Source organism: Esox lucius, chromosome 21 (assembly GCF_011004845.1).
Source record: "Esox lucius isolate fEsoLuc1 chromosome 21, fEsoLuc1.pri, whole genome shotgun sequence".
Classification (NCBI taxonomy): domain Eukaryota; kingdom Metazoa; phylum Chordata; class Actinopteri; order Esociformes; family Esocidae; genus Esox; species Esox lucius.
Window position 1 is genome coordinate 31,041,237 of NC_047589.1, and position 22,250 is coordinate 31,063,486.

A 22,250-nucleotide genomic window follows, 5' to 3' on the forward strand; every position below is an offset into this window, starting at 1 on the left:
ATTCGAAGGGTTCTCCTATGAGGACAGGTGAGGAACACTTGTAGGTTCAAGAGCACACCTTAATTTTCAAAGAGCATGGGATGGTTCACATGGCGGTTGATGGGTTGGTGATATGGGGATTGATATGGTGGTTGATGGGTCGGTGATATGGGGATTGTTATGGTGGTTGATGGGTTGGTGATATGGGAATTGTTATGGTGGTTGATGGGTTGGTGATATGGGGATTGATATGGTGGTTGATGGGTCGGTAATATGGGGATTGTTATGGTGGTTGATGGGTTGGTGATATGCTGGATATTAATCCAACCATTAATATTGATGTTGCGGTTGATGGTTTGGTAATATGGTAGTTAACATGGTGGTTAATAGTATGGATAGTGTGAGGGTGATGGATATGGTGGTGGATGGGTTGGTGATATGGTGATGATATAATGGCTGATGTGTTGGTGATATGATGGTTGATGAGTTGGTGATATGGCAGTGATATCATGGCTAATGGACTGGTGATATAGTGATGACATGATAGCTGATGAGTTGGTGATATGGTGGTTGATTGGTTGGTGATGTGATAGTTGACATTATTAATAGTATGATTAATATGCTGGTTGATGGTTTGGTGATTTGGTGGCTGATGGGTTGATGATATTGTGTTGATATTGTGGTTGATGGGTTGGTAATACAGTGATTGATATGGTGGCTGATGGGTTGATGATATTGTGTTGATATTGGGGTTGATGGGTTGGTGATATGGTGGGTATTAATATGATTAGTGTGAGGGTGATTGATATTGTGGAGGATGGTTTGGTGATATGGTGGATAGTAATATGATTATTGTGAGGGTGATTGATATTGTGTTGATATTGTGGTTGATGGGTTGGTGATATGATGGATATTAATATGATTATTGTGAGGGTGATTGATAATGTGGTTGATGGGTTGGTGATATGATAGTTGATATGGGCGTTGATTGTTTAGTGATATTGTGGTTGATGTGTTGGTGATCGGTGATTGATATGGTGGTTGATGGGTTGGAGATATTGTGTTGATATTGTGGTTGATGGGTTGATGATACAATGATTGATATGGTGTTTGATGGGTTGATGATATTGTGTTGATATTGTGGTTGATGGGTTGGTGATATTATAGTTGATATGGTGGTTGATGGGTTGGTGATATTATAGTTGATATTGTGTTTGATGGGTTGGTGATACAGTGATTGATATGGTGGTTGATGGATTGGTGATATTGTGTTGATATTGTGTTTGATGGGTTGGTGATACAGTGATTGATATGGTGGTTGATGGATTGGTGATATTGTGTTGATATTGGGGTTGATGGGTTGGTGATATTGTGTTGATATTTTGGTTGATGGGTTGGTGATATTGTGTTGATATTGTGGTTGATGGGTTGGTGATATGGTGATTGATATGGTGGCTGATGGGTTGATGATATTGTGTTGACATTGTGGTTGATGGGTTGGAGATACAGTGATTAATATGGTGGTTGATGGGTTGGTGATATTGTAGTTGATATGATGGTAGACATGACGGTTTATGATTTGGTAATATGGTGGTTGAAATGTTGGTTAATAGTATGACTAGTGTGAGGGTGGATGATATGTTGGTTGCTGTGGTGGTTTATAAAGTGATTGATATGCTGATATCTTAATATTTTGGTTGATATGGTTGTTGTTATGGTAACTGATTGACTTAAAAATCTTAGTGTGCCAAATGAAAATGTACAGTCTTCTAATGACTCTTCTAAAGCTGCAAACCAGCCTCCCATTTTCCACTGATTATCTTCAGTACCCTCATTTAACATTCTCACCTACATACATTGCATAGCACCTGACCTACTCACTTACATATGTAACTAAGCACCAGGCCTACTCACCCACATAAGTAGCTTAGTACATGGCATACTCACCTACTTATGTATCTTAGCACAAGGCCTGCTCACATAAATTATTCACCTAGTCTATGCATCTTATTCACATAGTCTATTCACCTAGTCTAGTCTCCTAGCTTATTCGCCTAGTCAGTTCACCTAGGCTATTCATCTAGCCAACTAATTTAGGCTATTAACCTACCCGACTCACTAAACTTACTCATTTAGCGTACTCATGTAGCTTACTCATTTAGCCTATGCATTTACCCTACTCATTCAGCTATATCTAGTGAAACTGCACCCTATTCTCCTAGTATTGCACTGATGTTCATCAGTACAATTTGCATTCTGCTCAAAAGGAACGCATCATCTAACTAGAAGACTGATGTTTTCTTTTTACACAACCTTCAACATAGACATCTTCATCAGCTGCACAGGCCCTAACAAACAGCAGACCAGGTTCCACGTAGACCTGCTATTTCAGAAATCCACTGGTGTTGTAGTAAAGGTGATCCATACATCCAATGGTTAGAACTGTTGTTCATGCTTGGGATTTACCCAGGCTTAGGTTACAAAAGACATCTGGGCAAAAGACGGCTGACATTGATTAAAATGGCGATTCTTTAGTGGATAAAAAGGCCAAACTTTATTTGAATTCTACCATGAATCGTTTTTTACTCTCTTTCTCTTTCTCCGTCTGTTTCTCTCCCTCAAACACACACACACACACACACACACACACACATACACACACAGTTGTAAGGTCGTATACACATTCACGGTCAATGTATCCATATTTTTTATGTAGTTCAGAAACAGTACGGGCTCACCTATAACTTTTAGTGTTGAATAATTGTTTAGTTTTTATAGCATTCAGTCAGCCCTTGTCTCGCATTTGACGGCTGGAACTAAAAGCTTTGGACGGCTCAACAGAGACGAATCGAATACATCGGTGACAAAGAAGGCTTTCCGTGTCATCAGCGTCGTTTAGACGACATGGAAGAATCCCTCAGATATTAAGTCCCTCTTCAAAGACTTCTCACTTCAATTGAGACCGAACTATCTTTCCCCCCACCATTCTGGCACAAGAGCTGGTGCTATGGAGAGGAATCAACTGTTTGGTTATTTTTGTAGTGTTTATTTTTCCTTCTTTCACGGGGCACTTGGACCGAGTAAGCGACAATACAAGCAACAAAATGAACAGACTCTGAACGTATCAGCTAGTAAGATGGTGTATCCACCCACCGCCGCCTTGCTGGTGCTTCAGAATGCCAAACGTTCCGCGGCGGTTTCTTCTTCACGTTCAGATCGCAGCCTCTCAGCTTCTATACCAGAAATATGCATCAGACCCTCATAAAGGCATTTATTATGCATGTCTTAATTAGGCAACCGGCAGAAGTAGCACTGCCTCTTGTATGTAAGACATGTTGGGATAAATTAAGACGCAAACCTGTTGAAAGGCTATATTGTTGGATTTCTTTCGAGTTTATATATTTTACAAGCATAAGAATAATGCCATTACACGACTAGGTAGCCTGAACACACAACACACTAATGTTGTAACTTTATTAATATGTTTTCCTAATTTCAGTTATCTGACTCTTAACACACTTTTGCATGGTTTTGCCAATTCCTTTAAATATTTAAATTCCTTTAACTAGATGGAACCCACAGTAAACTGATGCCTCAGATCAGATGTTTCCAAGCAGCTCAGGAGTATTACTGCGAAAACAAGTGCCAATCGGCTTCTTTTTTATATGTGTACAAATATATCAAAATAATATTTTCTCTTTATAGTCTAATGGTATGGACAGAACATAGATGACCGTTCCCGACCCCATGGGTTGCAAATATTACATTCTTTTCAAGAGGCATTGAAGTCCTCGGACTTGGCCCCATATTATTCGAGTTTGACTCGGCTATTGCTATTGAAATCTTAACACACCGTGAGGATTCACCGTCGTGAAGAAAATGGCTCATTGTGCAAAAAGATCTTTGAAGTCTGGATGAGAATATAGCCTTTCATCAAACGCAGCCCGTATCACCGCTGCATAAAATCACACTTTATCTTAAAGAAATTAAGCGGGTACAAAAACACCAACTGAACCAACAAATAAAATATTTTTACACGTGTAAAATGTGTAGGCGAAATTAAATCTGTACATACTGCTGTAATAACTGTTTTGCAATTTTCCCCAATTCAAGATGAACCAATTTTGGGGAAAAAAAGCCAGACTAATGCAAAATACAAAACAGAATATTTTCAGCACCTTAGTTGAAAATGCATTTGCTAAATATGTGGAAAAGCCCAGCTAAAATGCATTTACATCGTTCAAACTAAGTCGAAATATCCCTGTGGAGCATAAGGTTTAATATGCCTGTCCAATATAGGTTGACTGCAGCATGTTTTTGGTTAGGGGCTCCGTGGACGGCACCTGAGATTTAATAAGTCACGAATGGCAATAAGACTCGCCGTAGAGTAAAGTGAATTAAAAGCCACTCCGTGTTTGGTCTCACTGCTGCTTTAAAAAAATGTATATAAATTATTCTGTTCTGTTGCATTGTAAAGGTGTGGTTTAGCCTGTGAAGTTAAATACGTTTTACAGGACCGTGTGACACAGGCCAATGGATTAGAAGCTGCCTACCCTCACAGGCTACGAATTCAAATTAATCCTTTATTTTATGAAAATATTAAAGGTTCCAAAGAGGAAATGTAAGTTTCATCATACACGATTTATTCAAAATACTCACAAATTACAAGGCAGTTTGGTACATATGTCGATATCTTTTCTCAATAGGATCACATGTTCATAAAAATGTTTTGCTTACAAATCTTGACAAGAATTACAAAATCACAAAATGCCCACGTCGACCGAACATTTATGAATGTAATGTTGATAATATCAAATAGACCATAGTCTATTTAGACTATGAAAAGGCTTCAATCAATAGACTTTCATCACAAATGAAGACAACAGGTCTGTATGAAATTCAACATTTCAACAGTTATTTAATTCATACAAATAAGAGTAGCAAATAATTAAAATAGCTGAAAGATAGAGGTTTACAAAATTACTGTTAACACTTAAACATTGAAACATAGCAATTTACAAATGTACATGTCTTTCTTCATATTGAAACACTTTGGTTCGATAATACAAAAATGTTCATGTCAGATTCAAAAAATAAATTAAAAAGATATTGATGTCAAACCTCGATTTACAAAATAATACAGCAACATGCATGCGTACAATTCACTAGTACGATAAATTGTAAATGTACAAACAGAATATTTGTTCGTATTTGTCCACATGGGGATTGAAGAGGCTATCAAAAAACTAAAATGTGTCTGTTTCTTATTTGTCGATATGCCAGTGCATTATTTGGCCCATATAAAACAGACCTTTTGATTAATTGTGGCCTATAAGTCCATAGGAATAATAGAAAATATCTCTCAAATGTGTTCGACTTATTTTCTGGGCCAGTTTTCGTTAGAACGCGTCCCTCGGCTCTGGGTTTCTGTAGGGTGTCTCATCCCCGGGATCAGGAGTGGAAGAGCCGCTGGGGGGTGTTTGAGTACCGCTGGCACCAGAACTATGACAGACGTACCACTCGCTTAAATTGGCGGGCTGGGACGACGCTGCCGGTTCCGAGAGAGACGAGGCCCCTGGCTCTCGGCCTAGGTCCGATGATGGGGACACCAGTGACGGGGTTGATGACTCGTAGCCAGAACTCGGTGGTGGAGACTTGCAGTGCACTTTCATGTGCTTTCTGAGCGAGCTGGGGTGCGTGTAGGATTTGTCACAGCCTCTCACTTTGCAGTTGTACGGCTTATCGCTGGTGTGCACGTGGGAGTGCTTCTTCCGGTCGCTGCTATTTGCGAAACGTCGGTCGCAGCCGTCGAACTCACATTTAAAGGGTTTTTCACCTGAAACGAGGAAAAACAAAGGTTAGGTGTTGGCTTCAGAGAAATTCCGTAAGCATGAAAAGTGGCATTACTTTTGTGGCAATGACGTATGGCCGTATGTGACATGAATCTTGCTACACTGTTGCCTACAGCACTCGACTTCATGAAGCGGCTGCTGGTTTTGGACAGTCCTATGTTTAACGCAGATGTTTTCCGCCTTAGGCCCAGACAAAAAGCCTTATCGATGTTCATTTGCATAATTTGTTAAGGATTGGTTAGAGCTATATATGTAGTTATATATGTAGCTACACATGTAGTCTGTAGGACTGTTGGCTATTTGAACCATACGTACAAGAGGGAGAATACCAGAAATAGAATAGCTTCCTTAATTGGCCTGCATAACATTTAACCAAATATCTAGCCGATACAGTGTGACATTGCCAAAACGTATTGGTTGAATTAATTACTTCATGGAATCATCCTTTGCTGGTTGCTCTACTGCATGGCTGCATCATCAGGAAGCTGGGCATTTACAGGGAATAGACTGTATAATTGCTCCAGTCTAATTACACATGCACGTTGAATATCAATTTGACCTTCAGCTGTTAGGCTGAGAGGACCAATCAGGGATATTAGTGTAGTACACGAACACGTCTAGAAACATAGCCACCCCAGGGGAAGGCGGCCACCCAGGGGAAACCCCGCCGTAACCACAAATCCAGGTTTTAAGCACGATACCATGGACCAGGGCCCTTGGGAGTCAACACATGCAGAAATAATTTAACAGATTTGTACTTAAGTAATGTGAGCAAACGATATTAATAATGCATGCGGAGGCATGAGTGAAGCAAATGGATTCCCCCGGAAGGATTCCAGTCATATTATGTGCAGCTCTGACTCCTCATTTCCAAAGGGCCTAGAGAAGGATTTTTATTTGGATCATTTTTACAGAATTTGTCTGGGCCCTTTAAATAGCTTGTAGACTAGTTGCCGTATTTGCTTGGGAAAATTACTCTCTTCGTGTCATTATCTCTATTATGACATTCTCTAAAAAGAAAGACGAACGGCACTAAGCTACATTACACACGTGTCCACCAGGTAATGGAGTAGGAAGGCAGGGGAAGCGGGTCAGTGCCGCGCTGCCCTAACTCTCGAGCTGGTCTTACGCAGCTAAAACTCCTCCTCTTGCCTTCTGTCGGCTGTTGTTGACTTGTTGCTGAGGCTACTAACTCTTCTCTTAGCAACCTTTACTAGTAATAGTTCAGCCCTTATTACAATAGAACTCGTTTCACCATGAACATGTAAAGGATCCTTGCATTTAGCAAATTGAAACCATGCATTTAGCAAATTAAGAATATAATTCTCCCACGTGTTAAGCTCTTATATTTAGTTTTTTAAAGCTTGTTATATTTCGAGTTTGTACACTCCTGCCTCCGCTTTATCTTCCTCCTCATCTTCCCCTCCTCCTCTTCCCCTCCTCCTCTTCCCCCTCCTTCAACCAATACTACTACTGGAATACCACCACCAGGGTTACTTCTACTACTACTACTACTACCACTATTACAACTATAACAGCCACCTTCACCACTACTGCAACTACTACTACTACCACAACTGTTACCACCACTACTACAACAACTACTACTACCACCACCACTACTACTACCACCACCACCACCACCACTACTACTACTACTACTACTACTACTACTACTTTTACTACTAGTACTACTACTACTTCCAATATTACTAATACTACTACTACTACCACCACTGTTGTTAATAATACTACTACTACCACTATTACTACTACTACTACTACTACTACTACTAAAGCTGTTACCACCACTACTACTACTATTACTACAACCACTATTACTACAATTACTACCACTACTACTACTACTGCTGCTGCTACTACTGCTATTACCACGGCTACCATCACTACTACTACTACTACTATTACTACTACTCACTACTACCACTACAATTTCTACTATTGTTGCAACGACTACTTCTACAACTGCTACAACCACAACTTCTACTACAACCACAACTTCTACTACAACCACAACTACAACTGCTACCACTCCTCCTCCTCATACTACTACTACAACGACTTCAATTCCTACTACTCTTCCTACTACCACTACTACTACAACTACCGACACTACTACTACTACGGGTAACAGTTTCATTATTAGACTACTACAACTATTCCCAATGTTGTGAGTTTGATTCCCACGGGGACCAAATGCATCAAAATGTACTCACCAGTCTAAAAGCCTCTGGTTAAGAGTGTCTGCTAAATGGTTTACTTTTCCTGCTCCTAATCTACTTTACCACAAAAAACTAAACACAATAATTTCGTTTGATAGTAAAAGTAAATAAGGAGTAAACAACTATTGTTGCTGGTAAAATAAATGTTATTATTAATAATAACCATAATAATAATAAATAAAATATTAATAATAATGACCTAATGATCACAATAATATTATGGCATAAACAGTGAGAAAAATGTACCTACGTGCTGCTATTGTTATAGCAATGGATCATTTCTCCACTACAATAAGTATTCTGTTGTTATAAATATTATTATTATTACACGTAACTATTCTATTTTAAGATCAACAGCATACTAAACAGTATACGGAGTTTCCTCCACACGTTTGTTTTAAAGAAAACATCCACGGGTTATATATGCGTGGCTGTGGTAAGCTTAATAAAGTGTCTCCTGTCAGAGGTCCAAAACAACATAAACAACATCAGAACTTATTGTACAGATCTATCAACAGCTGCATTCTGAAACAAGTAGGTTTTCCCACCGTTACACGGACATATTAAATCAGAAAAGAACAATTAACGTTATATCTTATGTTTTTAATTCCGTGTTCCCGAAGCATTATTTTCACATAAGGACAGCTCGGAGTAACTTTTGCTGGTTAGGGTAATGTACTCAGCAAGTTATGAGAATGGACGTAAGAGGGTAGGTGAATTCGGTTATAAAGAAATCGAAAGAAGAGTCTGCAGCAGGAAAAACAACAGTTGGCCACTCGGTGTAGGCCTCAGTCAATCGAAGGCATGTTTTGACACCAGAACGGATACGAACAACCTCTGAGTGGGTGAACTACCGTACCGTAATCCCACTCTGCTCCGCTGGAGCAACTCACGAGAAAAAAATGCCTAATTTTTAAAATAACTAGGGTAAATATCATGTCAACAAATACTGCTTTCACAGAATCACTTGTTAATGTCTTAAATTGAAAATAATATTTCTACTTATTCGCTCTTGTATGGTGTGGATATACTCTAGGCTAGAATACAGCATAGCATTTACATAAAAACATATAATTTAATTTAAATGCAATTTAAAATTGTTGACTAACTAGAAACAGTTTTTGTTACATTATGTTACATCGATTAATTATTAACAGACTACGAATGTATATCTGAACCGTTCCGAACGCGGAAAGAAAACATTCTTCCACATTCACTCTAAAATGAAAAGGCACTGACCTGTGTGGGTTCTCTTATGGATCTTCAGGTTCTCCGATCGGGCAAACACTTTTCCACAGCCAGGAAAAGGACATGGGAATGGTTTCTCTCCGGTGTGCACTCTGATATGATTTACAAGTTTGTACTTGGCTTTAAATGGTTTGCCTTCCCTGGGACACTCTTCCCAAAAACAGATATGGTTTGCCATCTCAGGGCCACCGACGTGCTCAACCGTCACATGAGTTACCAGCTCGTGCATCGTGCTATAAGTTTTGGAGCAGAGTTTTTTGGGCGAGTGTTCCGGTTCATGCCACTTGCAGATGAGTTCTTGCTTTATCGGCTGCCTCATGTAGCGGAAGAAGGCGCCCGCTCCGTGGTGAGCACTAAGGTTCATATTCAGATGGTTTAGACCGCCGTAGCCATGTAACGGCGAGGCGGAGAACGGATCAGCCCTGGAGCTTGCCACTTGACTCAAGTGATCAGACCTAACGTACATTTCGCCAGGTATTCCTAACCGTATTTGTCCATTCAGGGTTTGGCCACCCGGTGATCCGCTAGATGACTGCTCATGGTGGAGTCCGGAGAAGAGGGTATGGCTCCCAGCGTCCGGGTGATGGCCATAGTGTCCTGGATAGCTACCTGTTGTTGAAACAAACATTCCGTGATGAGAGGTTGAACCGGGGCTCTGGTCGGTCAGAACCGGCATGGCTTGAGCTGTCAGATCTCTCCGAATGAGGAAATCCCTACCTGCTGCTGCGGATAACGCCTGGGCCGTGTGGGACATGGAATAGGGGACGGTCGCCGCCTGCACCGGGCCAAAAGCTCCCGTTTGACTGGAGACCACTTCACTGTGGCCTGCCATATGATGATTGTGGTGGTGATGGTGGTGTGGATAATGATGGGCTGGGCTGATTTTGAGGGCCGCGGAGTGCCCCATGTGTTCTGGCCCGAATGGACTCGGCCCCAGGCGGGGTTCCGCCGTAATCTCCCCAGGGTGCGAGTGAGCCATTGAGTGCGGATGGCTGCTAAACCCCGGGAAGCCTGTCACGCTCGGAGGGGTATGGTGGTGGTGATGGTGATGGTGGTGCGCCCCTGCCAAGTCAACTAATCTCAGCGCCGTGTTCCGTTTGGAAAACGTAGGATCCATCACAGGGCTTCCCAAAACATCTACGCTCATTACTCCTAATTCTAGAATAACTTGACAGCAGGCAAAATAATAATGATGATGACAAATATATTTTAATCACAGTGAAAAATATAGAAGAAAAAAAATCAGACTAATATAATTTTTTTTAAACTTTCTAAAGTTGTGATTCTATCTCAGTGGCTGCATGGAATCCCATTCGGTTGAGAGGCATCAGCAGGAAGCTTTGATATACTGAATAGAGATTCATGGTAGGCGCTGCAGCCCGTGGAGCTAAACAATCATCCCGCCTTCTAATTGGTCAGAGCTCCGTGATTGACGTCACTTGTGACAGTTTCCAATGTGAAGAAAAATGTTTTAGTGACAGCAAGCGGCCAGAGCGCCTGCGCCAAGCCTCGGGCAACACTCGGAAGAAAAGAAAAAAACTAGTTGTTATGCAAAGGTTATTGTACTTTAAACTCCGCTCGAAAAGTTAAACCGTTACACTAAAGGTATAACTGTCATATTCCTCTACTGGGTGAAGATTTATGGAACTACAATTTATCCTAGGTCTCTGTTAATAACACCGACAATTGAAAAACGGAAAGCATGCAAAGTATACAATCTAAAAAAGTTGAAGTATTTTCTCGTAAACAGTAGTTAGATATCTTAATTTCGGGTGCGTAATATAGGCTATCCAACGTCATTCAAATTCAGAAATTGGATGAAAATGTGGGATTCCAAGTATTGAAAATCTTTTCAAACCTGTTCTGGTCCTTTTTATTTAAAGTACATTTTCGCGGTGGGGAGATTTTACGCTTCACTCAAAGCCCCGCGAATAGATACGGTAAGATTAAGTTACATAGTTTTTCCATGTCCTCCCACTCGCTCGCTCGCTTTTACACACGGCACCATCAACCCCTGCTCGCTAGCTGCGCTTCTATCCTCTTGTCGTGGGATTCGTGTCTGTGTAACGGCGAATAGAGGGAGCGACGTCCATTGTCCCGGGGAAAAGTAATGGAACCGACCTGTTGTTATGATCCGGGGTAATTTCCCTCACGATCCCTAGCTGTCGGACTGAGATCCCGGACCGGAGCGGGTGGGCACAGGAGGTGGCGCGTGATGAACCGCACAGAACGCGCAGGAGTGGCAGAAATGTAAACCCCAAATAAGACTAGAATGTCATACATATTTTTTTTTTTATTTTACGTCGAGGGAGAAGGCCGCTTTTGCCCTGGAAATAAAAGTTCATCCTTTTGATTTTGTGCTTTTATCAAAACAACAACCCACTGACCACATCACTCCAACTGATAGACTGAATATAAATTTCAAAACATATTTCACATATCTTATTTACAATGGGTTTTAACAGTCTTTGTTCCCCTTTCATAACACACTCCTTAAAAACAATGCTTATTAGAATATGTGAGAATTAATTGGTTAAAACCTTTTTAAGAGAAAGGCAAGATTGTCAAATGCCTACCATTTAACAAACCAAAAAAAAACAACATAACACGTGCTTTGTAAGTCTTGAACATTATACTGAGATCATGATTGCGTTTTGGGGGAAACATGATTGTCATTTGACAAACATCAGTTAACTTGTGTGTAGATATTGATTAACGTATGAAATAACGTAGACATTAATTTAACACAAACAATTTTGGATTTTGATTCATACAATTAGAACAAAATATCACACAAAAAAAGATAACACTTAACCCAATCGATGTGAGTGATCGTTCGTCAGTCTGCTCTGCTGTGTATCCAGGTCATTATGTTATACATTATAAACGTTTTCCCTCAAATTCAACATTCAACAAAACCATGCATGCAAAAACAAATATACACATTAATCTCCGGAGGCTGATACACTCCTATCTCTATCTAAATTCCACGGACCCTTTATCATAATCACATCCATTGGTGACAAACAGGAATTGTTCAGTGATTTGACCCAAAAAGGGGTCAAACTGTTAGCATTAGATTCATGTCAAATATCACATGCAAAATCTGTTTGACTTTTGGACGGATTATAAAGTGTCCATAGCAGTCAATCACTGGGTTGTTGTCTCCGAGAGTGATGGGTAGTTCAGAGGCAGTAAAACCTTAGTTTCGGTTGACAGTGCGCCATGACAGTATTTTACTACCATGGCATTAATAGGTATTTCAAACACCCAGTCAAGATTTTATCCATGCACGAGGCTCATTGGGTGGGTGAATGAACCGTCTCTCCACCCATTGTGGAGTGAATCATAAACATTTAAAGTATTCAGTTTCTATGCTGGGGGTGGTAGTTATGACCACAATTGCCATCTAGTACAGGTTTGATTTCCCATCTTGTCTGGCCACAACAAACTGTTGAACATGGTCTCCAACTATACCCAACACCACAATGCTGAAAACCATCCTCAACAGCTCACAACAAACTGTTGAACAAAGTCTCCAACTACCCATTACAAAACGTTGAACACCTTGTCCAGCTACCAACAAAATGTTTAACACTCTCTCCAACCAGCCACAACAGAAACGTTGTTGCCATATCGAACCACCAAGAACTAACTGTTGAACACCATATGCAACTATCCACAAAAAATGCATGTGGAATTCATTTTTAAACATAAAGACGAATAGAACTAGATTGTCACATTAATACATACATTGATGCTGACCATCCCATTTTATTCAGGTAAATCCAGCTGATATTATTGCTGGAGTCTTTATACGTGTTTACACACTAAATCTAGAACCAGAAATAATTTGTTTTGGCCACAGAACGCCTGGTTAACATTGCCAGTCCTTTAATGGGAATGTGGGAGCCATCCTCCCATAATATAATAATTTTACGTCGCTAGAGAATCATTCCCAGTATTGACTCGTCAAAGGTATTTTGTGACAATGCCACAATATAGTATAAATACGAAATATGTTGTGGAATAGTGTAGTGGTGGGTTTGTTTATCAGATGTCCTCCGCTTCTATGGTCACAGCTGCAGTCTGCCACGAGAGGCATCCCAGGAACACATAGCGGTAATATATAGACTTTCAAGAGCTATTTCAGGTCGAAGTTGCGCTCTCTTGTAAACCGCTAGAAAGCATAGAGATGGATAAAGACCCAAAGCCATATAATATTCAAACAGTTCCCAATATCCGCGCAGGGTTATTTTGGGCTATTTGTCAATTTTTAAAGGTTGCACATATACGATGAATATAGCATTTTTCAGCACAACTTGAGGTAGCCTAGGTGCCTTACGCAAATTGGAATTCGGTTACATATACAACATATCCAATATTAAAGAAAGATTCCTACGTATTGAATAATATCACAATTATGATAATACAATGTTAAGATCAGTAGATTAACTTACATTTGGGGCCTTCTCCCATAATGAAAACCATGTCATTGGATGTACAATTTCTCCACTGACAAATTGTAATAAAAAAAACACACTCAGCATTCAAATACTTGGACTTCTGCCCTTCTTTGGATAAATTAGCAAGAAATACCCGGAGCATGTTTGCTCTTTGCTGGTTTATTTGAGCATTCTCACACAGATTTCCTGTGTTTTACACCCAAAGGGATACGGCGTTTCTTTCTTTATTCCAAAGTCACCTCGACACACGTGCCAACCTTACCGTTTTCCACCTGTTGGAGAAAGGCGTCTTCCACATTCGTGTGTGTGTGTGTTGTGGTCTTTTTTATTTTACTTGCTAAAGGTTGAATGGAAAAGGAGTGAGAACTCTAGACAATGTTGTCTTCCCCTTGAACTCTGGAGTTGGAGAATGTATGAAGCAGAAACTAGCAGTCAAGATGATATTTAATGGTTCGTATGGCACGTCTGTTCATGCAGCTTTGAACCCGAGTAGCCGGAGCTTCCTGCAGAGAGCGCCGCAAATCCCACTTGATAACTTCGACAACCCACAACCTTCTACACATACAGTCTAGCTAGGGTGGTGCGTTACTATTCGTCTGCCAAAAAGAGCAACTCAAGTTCAATTTTCAACCAGCAGCGCGTGAGATACCATTACTGTTTTTCTTGAAAATCATAATGACGGATTATGTCTTTCTGAGGAACTTTTGAATGTACTCTTGGTAACTTTTGTCAGCGTGGGTCTTAGGTGAATATTGTGATGCGAGGGGAGAGTTCCAACTGCAGATGTTCCCTTTATGAGGCAGTTACTAAAAAGCGGATGGAATGTATAGAGAAGGGGGGGGGGGTGCAGAGCTGTGGAACAGAGTTCACGAACAAACAACTATTGCTTATAGGCCCCATATGTTCCCATGGCCACAAACAACACCTGACGTGTAGACAGAAACACGTCCAGTGCAAAACGTTGACGAACAGCTTCATAAAAGAAGTGCTATGTGCAGCCGAACGTTGTGTAGCCTACCTGGAATTGGAGTGTTGTGTCTATCTCTTAAGGCAGTTTGATTATTTTCTTCATACCAAAGGCATGTTAAATGATGATTGGTCGTTGGTATTCTATCAGTAATAGTGCTGTTACGGTGTAATATTGTATTATTGTAGTTTTTACGGTTTAATTTCTAACGTCCTACATTTTGGACGTTTTGGAAGATGGTAAAGGTTAGAAAACGTAGCCTAATATTTTGTGGTTGTATGCGTCTCTATGCAGCCCGTGTCTACTCTTGAATGGAGTGGGGAAATGGAGTCTTCTATTCCCTTCTCTCTCATCCGCCGGAAATGTTACTGGATCCAAAGATTGCCATGGAAATAAACAAAGAGATCGTCATGCACCCTTGTGTCATATGAAATAAAATAAATTGCCTGGACCAACAAAAAAGACTTTGTGGCATGCATGCTATCAAGCCTCTGTAGTCGACTGTCAGAGAAAGACGTGTAATAACATTCGGGAATAGCCTGCGTTGACTTATTGGTGTGCAGTCGAATAGACACCCTCTCCATCAGCATTTGCCCACAAAAATGCAACAAAAAGTGTTTTAAAATAATGTATGCAGAATATGGCTGTTGCTATGCGTTGGTTGTAGAGGGACGTGCATGCATTTTACATTTAGCAGTGTATCGTGGCTGAATAGCCGACGCTGTCTGGATTTTCACACCGTCTATTGTTAGTTTATACGTATTTCTCAACTTTTTTGTCTTGTTATGCGGCCTTTTAACCAAAACCTCAGTCAGCAATCTCACAATACCTGGGATTGATGATACACAAGGACCAATAGGAATGAGGCCTAGGCACCGCGGATTGTTATTTGGTGAGTGAATGTTAATAGGGGGAAGGCGGCTTCTCCAATGAGCGTTTGAGTGCCTGGTCACATGTTCACCCCCCCTCCTCTCCCATTCATCAGGCGTGGACTGTGTTGTCTTTTCAATTCATTTATCTACAGGAATGATTGCGACTATCAGTCTAGAGCTCACCGCCAGACTAGGGAGGTGAAAGTTTCGCCACAGGAAGATAAACCGCAAAAGACAAAATTGTACATGATTTGCGTGTGCATCGAATGAGAGTTAGTGTGGGGGAAATTCCTCTCCGGTTTTAGGTCAAAAGAACATCGGTGGATTTCAGTTTTTACTCAGCTCAGTAGATTTTTTTTTTTGCAGGGAGAGAAAGAGAGAGAGAGGTATAGCGGTGAGAAGAATATCTGTGCTTGATTTTTGTTTCTGCTCTCACTCGCTTCAGCAAGTGTTAACTGTAGGAAGATGCTTCTGGACGCTGGACCTCAGTACCCGGCCATTGGCGTCACTACATTCGGCTCCTCGCGGCATCACTCAACAGGCGAAGTCACTGAAAGAGAAGTTGCTTTGGGGATAAATCCGTTCGCAGACGGGATGGGCGCTTTTAAAATCAACCACAGCTCTCACGACCTAGGCTCCGGCCAAACGGCGTTCTCCTCACAAGCACCTGGCTACGCCGCCGCAGCACTGGGTCACCACCACCACCCGACACACGTTAGCTCGTACTCCACCGCAGCGTTCAACTCAACCCGGGACTTTCTCTTCAGAAACCGGGGCTTCGGGGACGCGGCCAGCGCGCAGCACAGCCTCTTCGCCTCAGCAGCGGGAAGTTTTGCTGGACCACACGGACACTCAGATACCGCGGGGCACCTGCTCTTCCCGGGACTTCACGAGCAAGCCGCGAGCCATGCGTCCTCGAATGTAGTCAACAGCCAGATGCGACTGGGCTTTACCGGGGACATGTACGGCCGGGCTGACCAGTATGGCCACGTTACCAGCCCCCGCTCCGACCACTATGCATCCACCCAGCTCCACGGCTACGGCCCCATGAACATGAATATGGCGGCTCATCACGGAGCTGGGGCCTTCTTCAGATACATGAGGCAGCCGATCAAACAAGAGCTCATCTGCAAATGGGTCGAACCGGAGCAGTTGTCGAACCCCAAGAAGTCCTGCAACAAAACGTTCAGCACGATGCACGAGCTGGTGACCCATCTTACGGTGGAGCACGTCGGTGGACCGGAGCAGTCGAACCATATCTGTTTTTGGGAAGAGTGTGTCCGAGAAGGAAAACCATTTAAAGCCAAGTACAAACTTGTAAATCACATCAGAGTGCACACTGGAGAAAAACCATTCCCATGTCCATTCCCCGGTTGTGGCAAAGTGTTTGCCCGATCGGAAAATCTTAAAATCCACAAAAGGACCCACACTGGTAAGAACAATAACTTGTTTTTTGTTTTTTTACTCAAAAGCGTCAATGCACATTTCCCTAAAAAAAAGACTTGAGTGATTACATGTTCGCTATTCGGTAGGCTACTGTGCCAAGTAAACTTAAGTGTTATGATTTTGTTTAGCATATTGGATCTTAAATCATATTTGAAACCATTCATAACTTTTGTATACGTGTTTTGTAACTTTTTGTAATTGATTTAATGCAATCGTTTATGAAATGTGTGCCGAGCTGTATTTTATTATGTATCTATTCGTCAGAGAAAACAACACATCACATCAAAATGAAATACAAAATCTACATTAGATTTACAATCTGCTATAAAACGCATGAGTATGTTTATATAAGTAAATAGGCCTAATGTCGCTTTAGATTTATGTTCAATGAGCAGGCGGCCTCAATTCACCCACTCACCTCAGAGAAATGTTAATGTTGAATGGAAGTATGTATGTATACATTGTCAGTGAGTGATTTTAGTGTGTTTATTTTATAGGTGAAAAACCTTTCAAGTGTGAGTTTGACGGCTGTGACAGGCGGTTTGCCAACAGTAGCGACCGGAAGAAACACATGCATGTCCATACTTCGGACAAGCCCTATCTCTGCAAGATGTGTGACAAGTCCTATACACATCCCAGCTCTCTGCGGAAACACATGAAGGTAAATGCTAGTTTAACAATTTTTTTATTTGTATTTTATCCACATCACATTCACTTACACTTTCTATATTTCACACGCTTTTAAAAACAAATAATATGCAACCTGGCTTTTAGAGAATGCATGCATATAAATCCGAGCGGGCCTACATTCCAGGAAATTAAGAGCATCAGGAAGATTCCTGCAAATCTATTCAGCTATTGGGTCCCCATTAAGTCTTTCATATTTCAAATTGTCATTCATTTTCCTTCATAAGTATGCAATATATTAATTTAAAGAGGTAACTTGCAGTCTTTAAATTTTGTATTCTTCTTATGACTGAAAATATAACGGGATGCTTGTATGTTTCGGCCAAGCATGACAGCTGTTGAAATCTAAACTGTAAAATGGCACATTTTAATTTTATTCGATCTGTCGGGCAGGTTCACGAATCGACCACGCAAGGACCCCAACCGTCGCCAGCGGCCAGTTCCGGGTACGAGTCGTCCACGCCGCCCACCATCGTGTCCCCGTCGACAGAGAACCAGAGTTCCAGTTCCATATCACCAGCAGCCTCGTCAGTGCACCATACGACCAGTCACACTACGCTGTCGTCAAATTTTAATGAATGGTACGTGTAAAAAATATTTTCACAAAGACTGCAGAAATAGGACTGCTTGGAATCAAAGACTTTTAAAGTCAGCCTATAACGCGTGGACCGAGAAAAAAAAACGAGGAAGCCCAAACTGTTGGTTTATACGACTAAAGAGAGAGACAGAGCATGGACATGGTACGAGACAGCTACCAAGTTAACGGTTTTACCCCCTTTCTTTTCCCCTCTTTTTTTGAAAGACTGCACACAAGAGATCTCAATGCATGCTATCGGCAGGTTATGGCCTGATTTTTTTGTACATACAAAATCACAATTCAGAAATGTAATATTTTATTTTGTAAATAGTTATATTACAGTTTAAGGGAATTTGTGAAAATGTGGTCCCTAGATATATGGAAAATGAGATGGTTTTAACAATAATATTGCGATGAATAGTGTTGATTGAACATAATGTTCTAGTTGATGTGTACCAAATGTGAATTACTCAGTATAACTACGGTCTCCACTATGTCGACCTAACCGACTATTAGTCTATTAATGTGATTTTGTATTCGGTGCAACATTTCGTCTACGGTCCAGTTTGAGTAGCACAGTAAGTTACCATTGTTGTTATTTAATGTCATGTCGATAAATCGTGTAGTGAAAGCCTGAAACTCCGTGTCAATCTGTTTATGTACGTGATAAAATATAAAAAACGGTTTGTCCATTACCTTGATAATGTCAAGGAAGTATTATCTACATGTAAATAGCTCGATTTTCCAAATTTATCCGCATGTAAAGGACCGGCAACACATGTTAGAAATGATCGGTATTTATGGAGAAATGCGCTCATATGTAAAATTTAGTTTACAAAAAATGTTTGGTTACATTTCGTACTACATTAAAGGATTAAAAAATTAAAAAAAAATTGCATTCCAATATTTTTTTGTTTCTCATAGCCTACATGTTGTTTAAATATGAATGGATATCAAAATGACGTCAGCGTGATTATCATGGCATTATCTATAACAATTTAAATAGTTGACAATACGACTTTAGAAAATAAATCATTTTCATGATTCTAGCCTACTGAAAGTATTTAAACTTAAATGGCACATGATCATATCAGGGGCACACATCAAATAACCAGTGTTGAGCAACATTTCATTAGCCGAAGTGAACACATTTTTTGACATTGTTTGTAATAACTTTGTTTCGACAGTTATCCCAGCCAGTTCTTACACCTGCTTATCGCGTAGAAACAAATTCACATCTTGCTTGCCCTTTTAGACTAGCACCATCTAATCCACTAACACGAATTAATGTTAAGTAATTAGATTTCCCCTGTCCTCTTCTCTTGTTTATTCATATTAACACCCCGCCTTTGCCCTCGAGTAATGTGAGAATTTAAACGATGAATCGGGATGGTTGTAATTCTCAGACCGTGTAAACTAAATTGTTTATGTTGTTACTTAATTGTCCTCGATCTAATTCAGTTTCCCTTGCTAGCTGTGTCCGATGGATGCCATAGTGTTGAGGAAATGTTGGGACTTCGGGTTCAGTGTTATCCTCTTTGTTCCGTGGTGCAGCCTGCCTGGTTGACCGGGCCATTAGGCAGGGTTCACGTCAACAGACAGACGCCAGTGATCACCAGCCTGAGTGGTTAACACTGCCAGTGCGCGAGGGCGACACAAACCACAATCATAGAATCTCTGGTAGATCTGTCAGTCTTGCAGCGGACGGTATGACACAATGGGACCGCGGAAAAATGAAACAACTCTAAAATAAAAGCCGAAGACAAATAGACCACACATTATTTGACATTGCAGGATGATGAGTTTTCAGTCAGTCTGTTTGAGTACGTGTGTGTGTAGGTTACATGTAAGTTACATGTGCGAGTGGAAATAAGCATTTGTATTTTTTGCTCAAAGTAACATGAGGAGAATACGTTGTGTACTTTTGAAATAAAAAGCAATACTAATATTATGTCAGCATGCAGGATGAAATAGATGAATCATTATGTGTTTTTTGGCTTTTTCTGAAGGACCAAGATCTTTTTTCTGAAGGACCAAGTCTATGTGCATTTGGATTTTAAACTTTGTGAGTGTGTGTGTGTGTGCGTGCGTGCGTGTGTGTAATTGGAAAGGCGGAAATTCATGATAGCTGAGGTGATTTGTTTGAAATGTATTCATATTTTCTTTGCATGGGCTATTAATTTCAGAGATAAATGAATGATGGTCCTAAAATGACTTTTTTCGACTCTATTTAACACTATCTATCGAGGTTCCCGTGCTGATACGTTTTCATTCATGCACCGTTAGACCAGGAATAGACGCGTATATCCATATCTTCTGATTCATACCATGGCATTTATTTTGTTTTAAAAGACCTGTCCTTACCGTTTCATGCATTCTCTGACAAGCTAGAAAGCAAAGATATGCATCTCTGGTCTTAAATGTCACAACATTTATGTTGAGCTACATTAGCTCCAGGACAGAAACGTAACTGTCTAATATTATTCGATATTTCTTTATACGATAATAACGTAGTAAACAATATTCCACAACAGGCACAAAAAAGCATGAAATACACAGTGAGGACGAATTCAGATGAACAGTTTGTTGTAAAATTGTAAAACAACGCTCTTCAACCTAGACCAGTGCTACACAGACAGAGTAGCCAATAGAAAGTCTATATTAACAGACTGCCTAGGTTTCTTTAATTCAAGTTTTTTGTATAAAACGAGCAATAATGTTGTCAGTGCATGAGATGCCTTACAAACCAAAGCGGTTTTTTTCTGGCATCCACAAAACAAACTAAGACACTAACCCTATAACGACTCCACTGTTTTTACAATATGTGCTTTGTTTACTTTTTGTTCTGTAATACAATGTCTGTTCACACACACACACACACACACACACACACACACACACACACACACACACACACACACACACACACACACACACACACACACACACACACACACACACACACACATATATATTTATATAAAACAAAATCAATTACAGAATTGTTTGTGTTTAAATGTGTTTACGACTCATTTAATTGAATTTGATTTACATTTTGGAATGTAAACGAAATATATCTCTAGTATAATCTATATTTGTGATCCTCCAGTTACAAAAATAGCTGACTTCGATCCAGTCTACATATAGAGATATCCAGATGACAGACGGTGTAGCCCAGACGGCGACATGGTCTCTCATCAACTCATAATGGATGAAATAAGGGAGGCTTATCGTTTCTGTTCACATCGACTTAATTTGTGCAGTTGACTGTATCTGACATTTCTTAACAGGCGCTACAAGCTGACAACAGCCGAGTTGCAGTTAGAGTGGTCGAAGAGCGCAGGCGCCAGCCCTCCGAGCGCCTCACTTGTTTATGAATATGTATAAGTCGTGCAAACCATGCTCCAGCCCTGTGCATTGCTGTTCGCAATAGGAATGCTTACGCATTTTACGTGGAATGCTTACGCATTTTACGTTTAAACCCTATTAATTATATTTAAACGAGATGAAGATTTGTAACCCACTACAATATTTCTGATTCGTAAAAAATGGATTCAGATACAATAACTTTCCCTTACAGTTTTAACAGACACATTATTGCAAGTTAATAGATTACATGTGGCCTACTTATAATGTCCTTACTTTTGGTGGTACATATATATATATACATACATACATACATACACACACACATATATATATATATATATATATATATATATATATATATATATATATATATATATATATGTTTTTGTTTATTACACTATAATAACCTATTTCTAATCGGGTGTAGGACTTTTAGGAAGGCAACTTTTTAATGCGCCTTTGAATTGTGCACATTGATCAAATGTATGTAAGAGATTGACAGTCTTACTCTTAAGATATGAGCCGAGTTGCCAGGCAGGGTTAT

General features: G+C 40.4%; 2 protein-coding genes across 3 annotated transcripts; one reads left to right on the forward strand and one right to left on the reverse strand.

The window, feature by feature from the left end:
- Positions 1-4,601: 4,601 nt before the first annotated feature.
- zic4 (zic family member 4) lies at positions 4,602-10,672 on the reverse strand. Of its 2 annotated transcripts, XM_010898154.5 has the most exons (3): positions 10,040-10,672; positions 9,314-9,931; positions 4,602-5,815 (listed from the first exon to the last, which is right to left on the reverse strand). In XM_010898154.5, exons 1-3 carry the CDS (start codon positions 10,467-10,469, stop codon positions 5,379-5,381), a joined length of 1,485 nt encoding a protein of 494 aa, XP_010896456.1. In that variant the 5' UTR covers positions 10,470-10,672; the 3' UTR covers positions 4,602-5,378. The 2 variants fall into 2 exon arrangements, with proteins under 2 accessions (XP_010896456.1, XP_010896455.1); XM_010898153.5 differs by having other exon boundaries at positions 9,314-10,672.
- Positions 10,673-15,707: 5,035 nt separating this feature from the next.
- On the forward strand, positions 15,708-19,226 carry zic1 (zic family member 1 (odd-paired homolog, Drosophila)). The gene is made up of 3 exons (XM_010898152.5): positions 15,708-17,059; positions 17,571-17,734; positions 18,154-19,226. The coding sequence occupies exons 1-3, from the start codon at positions 16,093-16,095 to the stop codon at positions 18,349-18,351; spliced, it is 1,329 nt and encodes a 442-aa protein (XP_010896454.3). The 5' UTR covers positions 15,708-16,092; the 3' UTR covers positions 18,352-19,226.
- Positions 19,227-22,250: the final 3,024 nt, after the last annotated feature.

Excerpts from the sequence above, each read along its gene's own strand:
- zic1 (XM_010898152.5), top strand. The coding sequence starts at position 16,093 with ATGCTTCTGGACGCTGGACCTCAGTACCCGGCCATTGGCGTCACTACA. Across the intron at positions 17,060-17,570 it reads CCACAAAAGGACCCACACTG|GTGAAAAACCTTTCAAGTGT; the intron begins GTAAGAACAATA and ends TTTATTTTATAG. Across the intron at positions 17,735-18,153 it reads CTCTGCGGAAACACATGAAG|GTTCACGAATCGACCACGCA; the intron begins GTAAATGCTAGT and ends TCTGTCGGGCAG.
- zic4 (XM_010898153.5), bottom strand. The coding sequence starts at position 10,469 with ATGAGCGTAGATGTTTTGGGAAGCCCTGTGATGGATCCTACGTTTTCC. Across the intron at positions 5,816-9,313 it reads CCATAAGAGAACCCACACAG|GTGAAAAACCCTTTAAATGT; the intron begins GTCAGTGCCTTT and ends TCCTCGTTTCAG.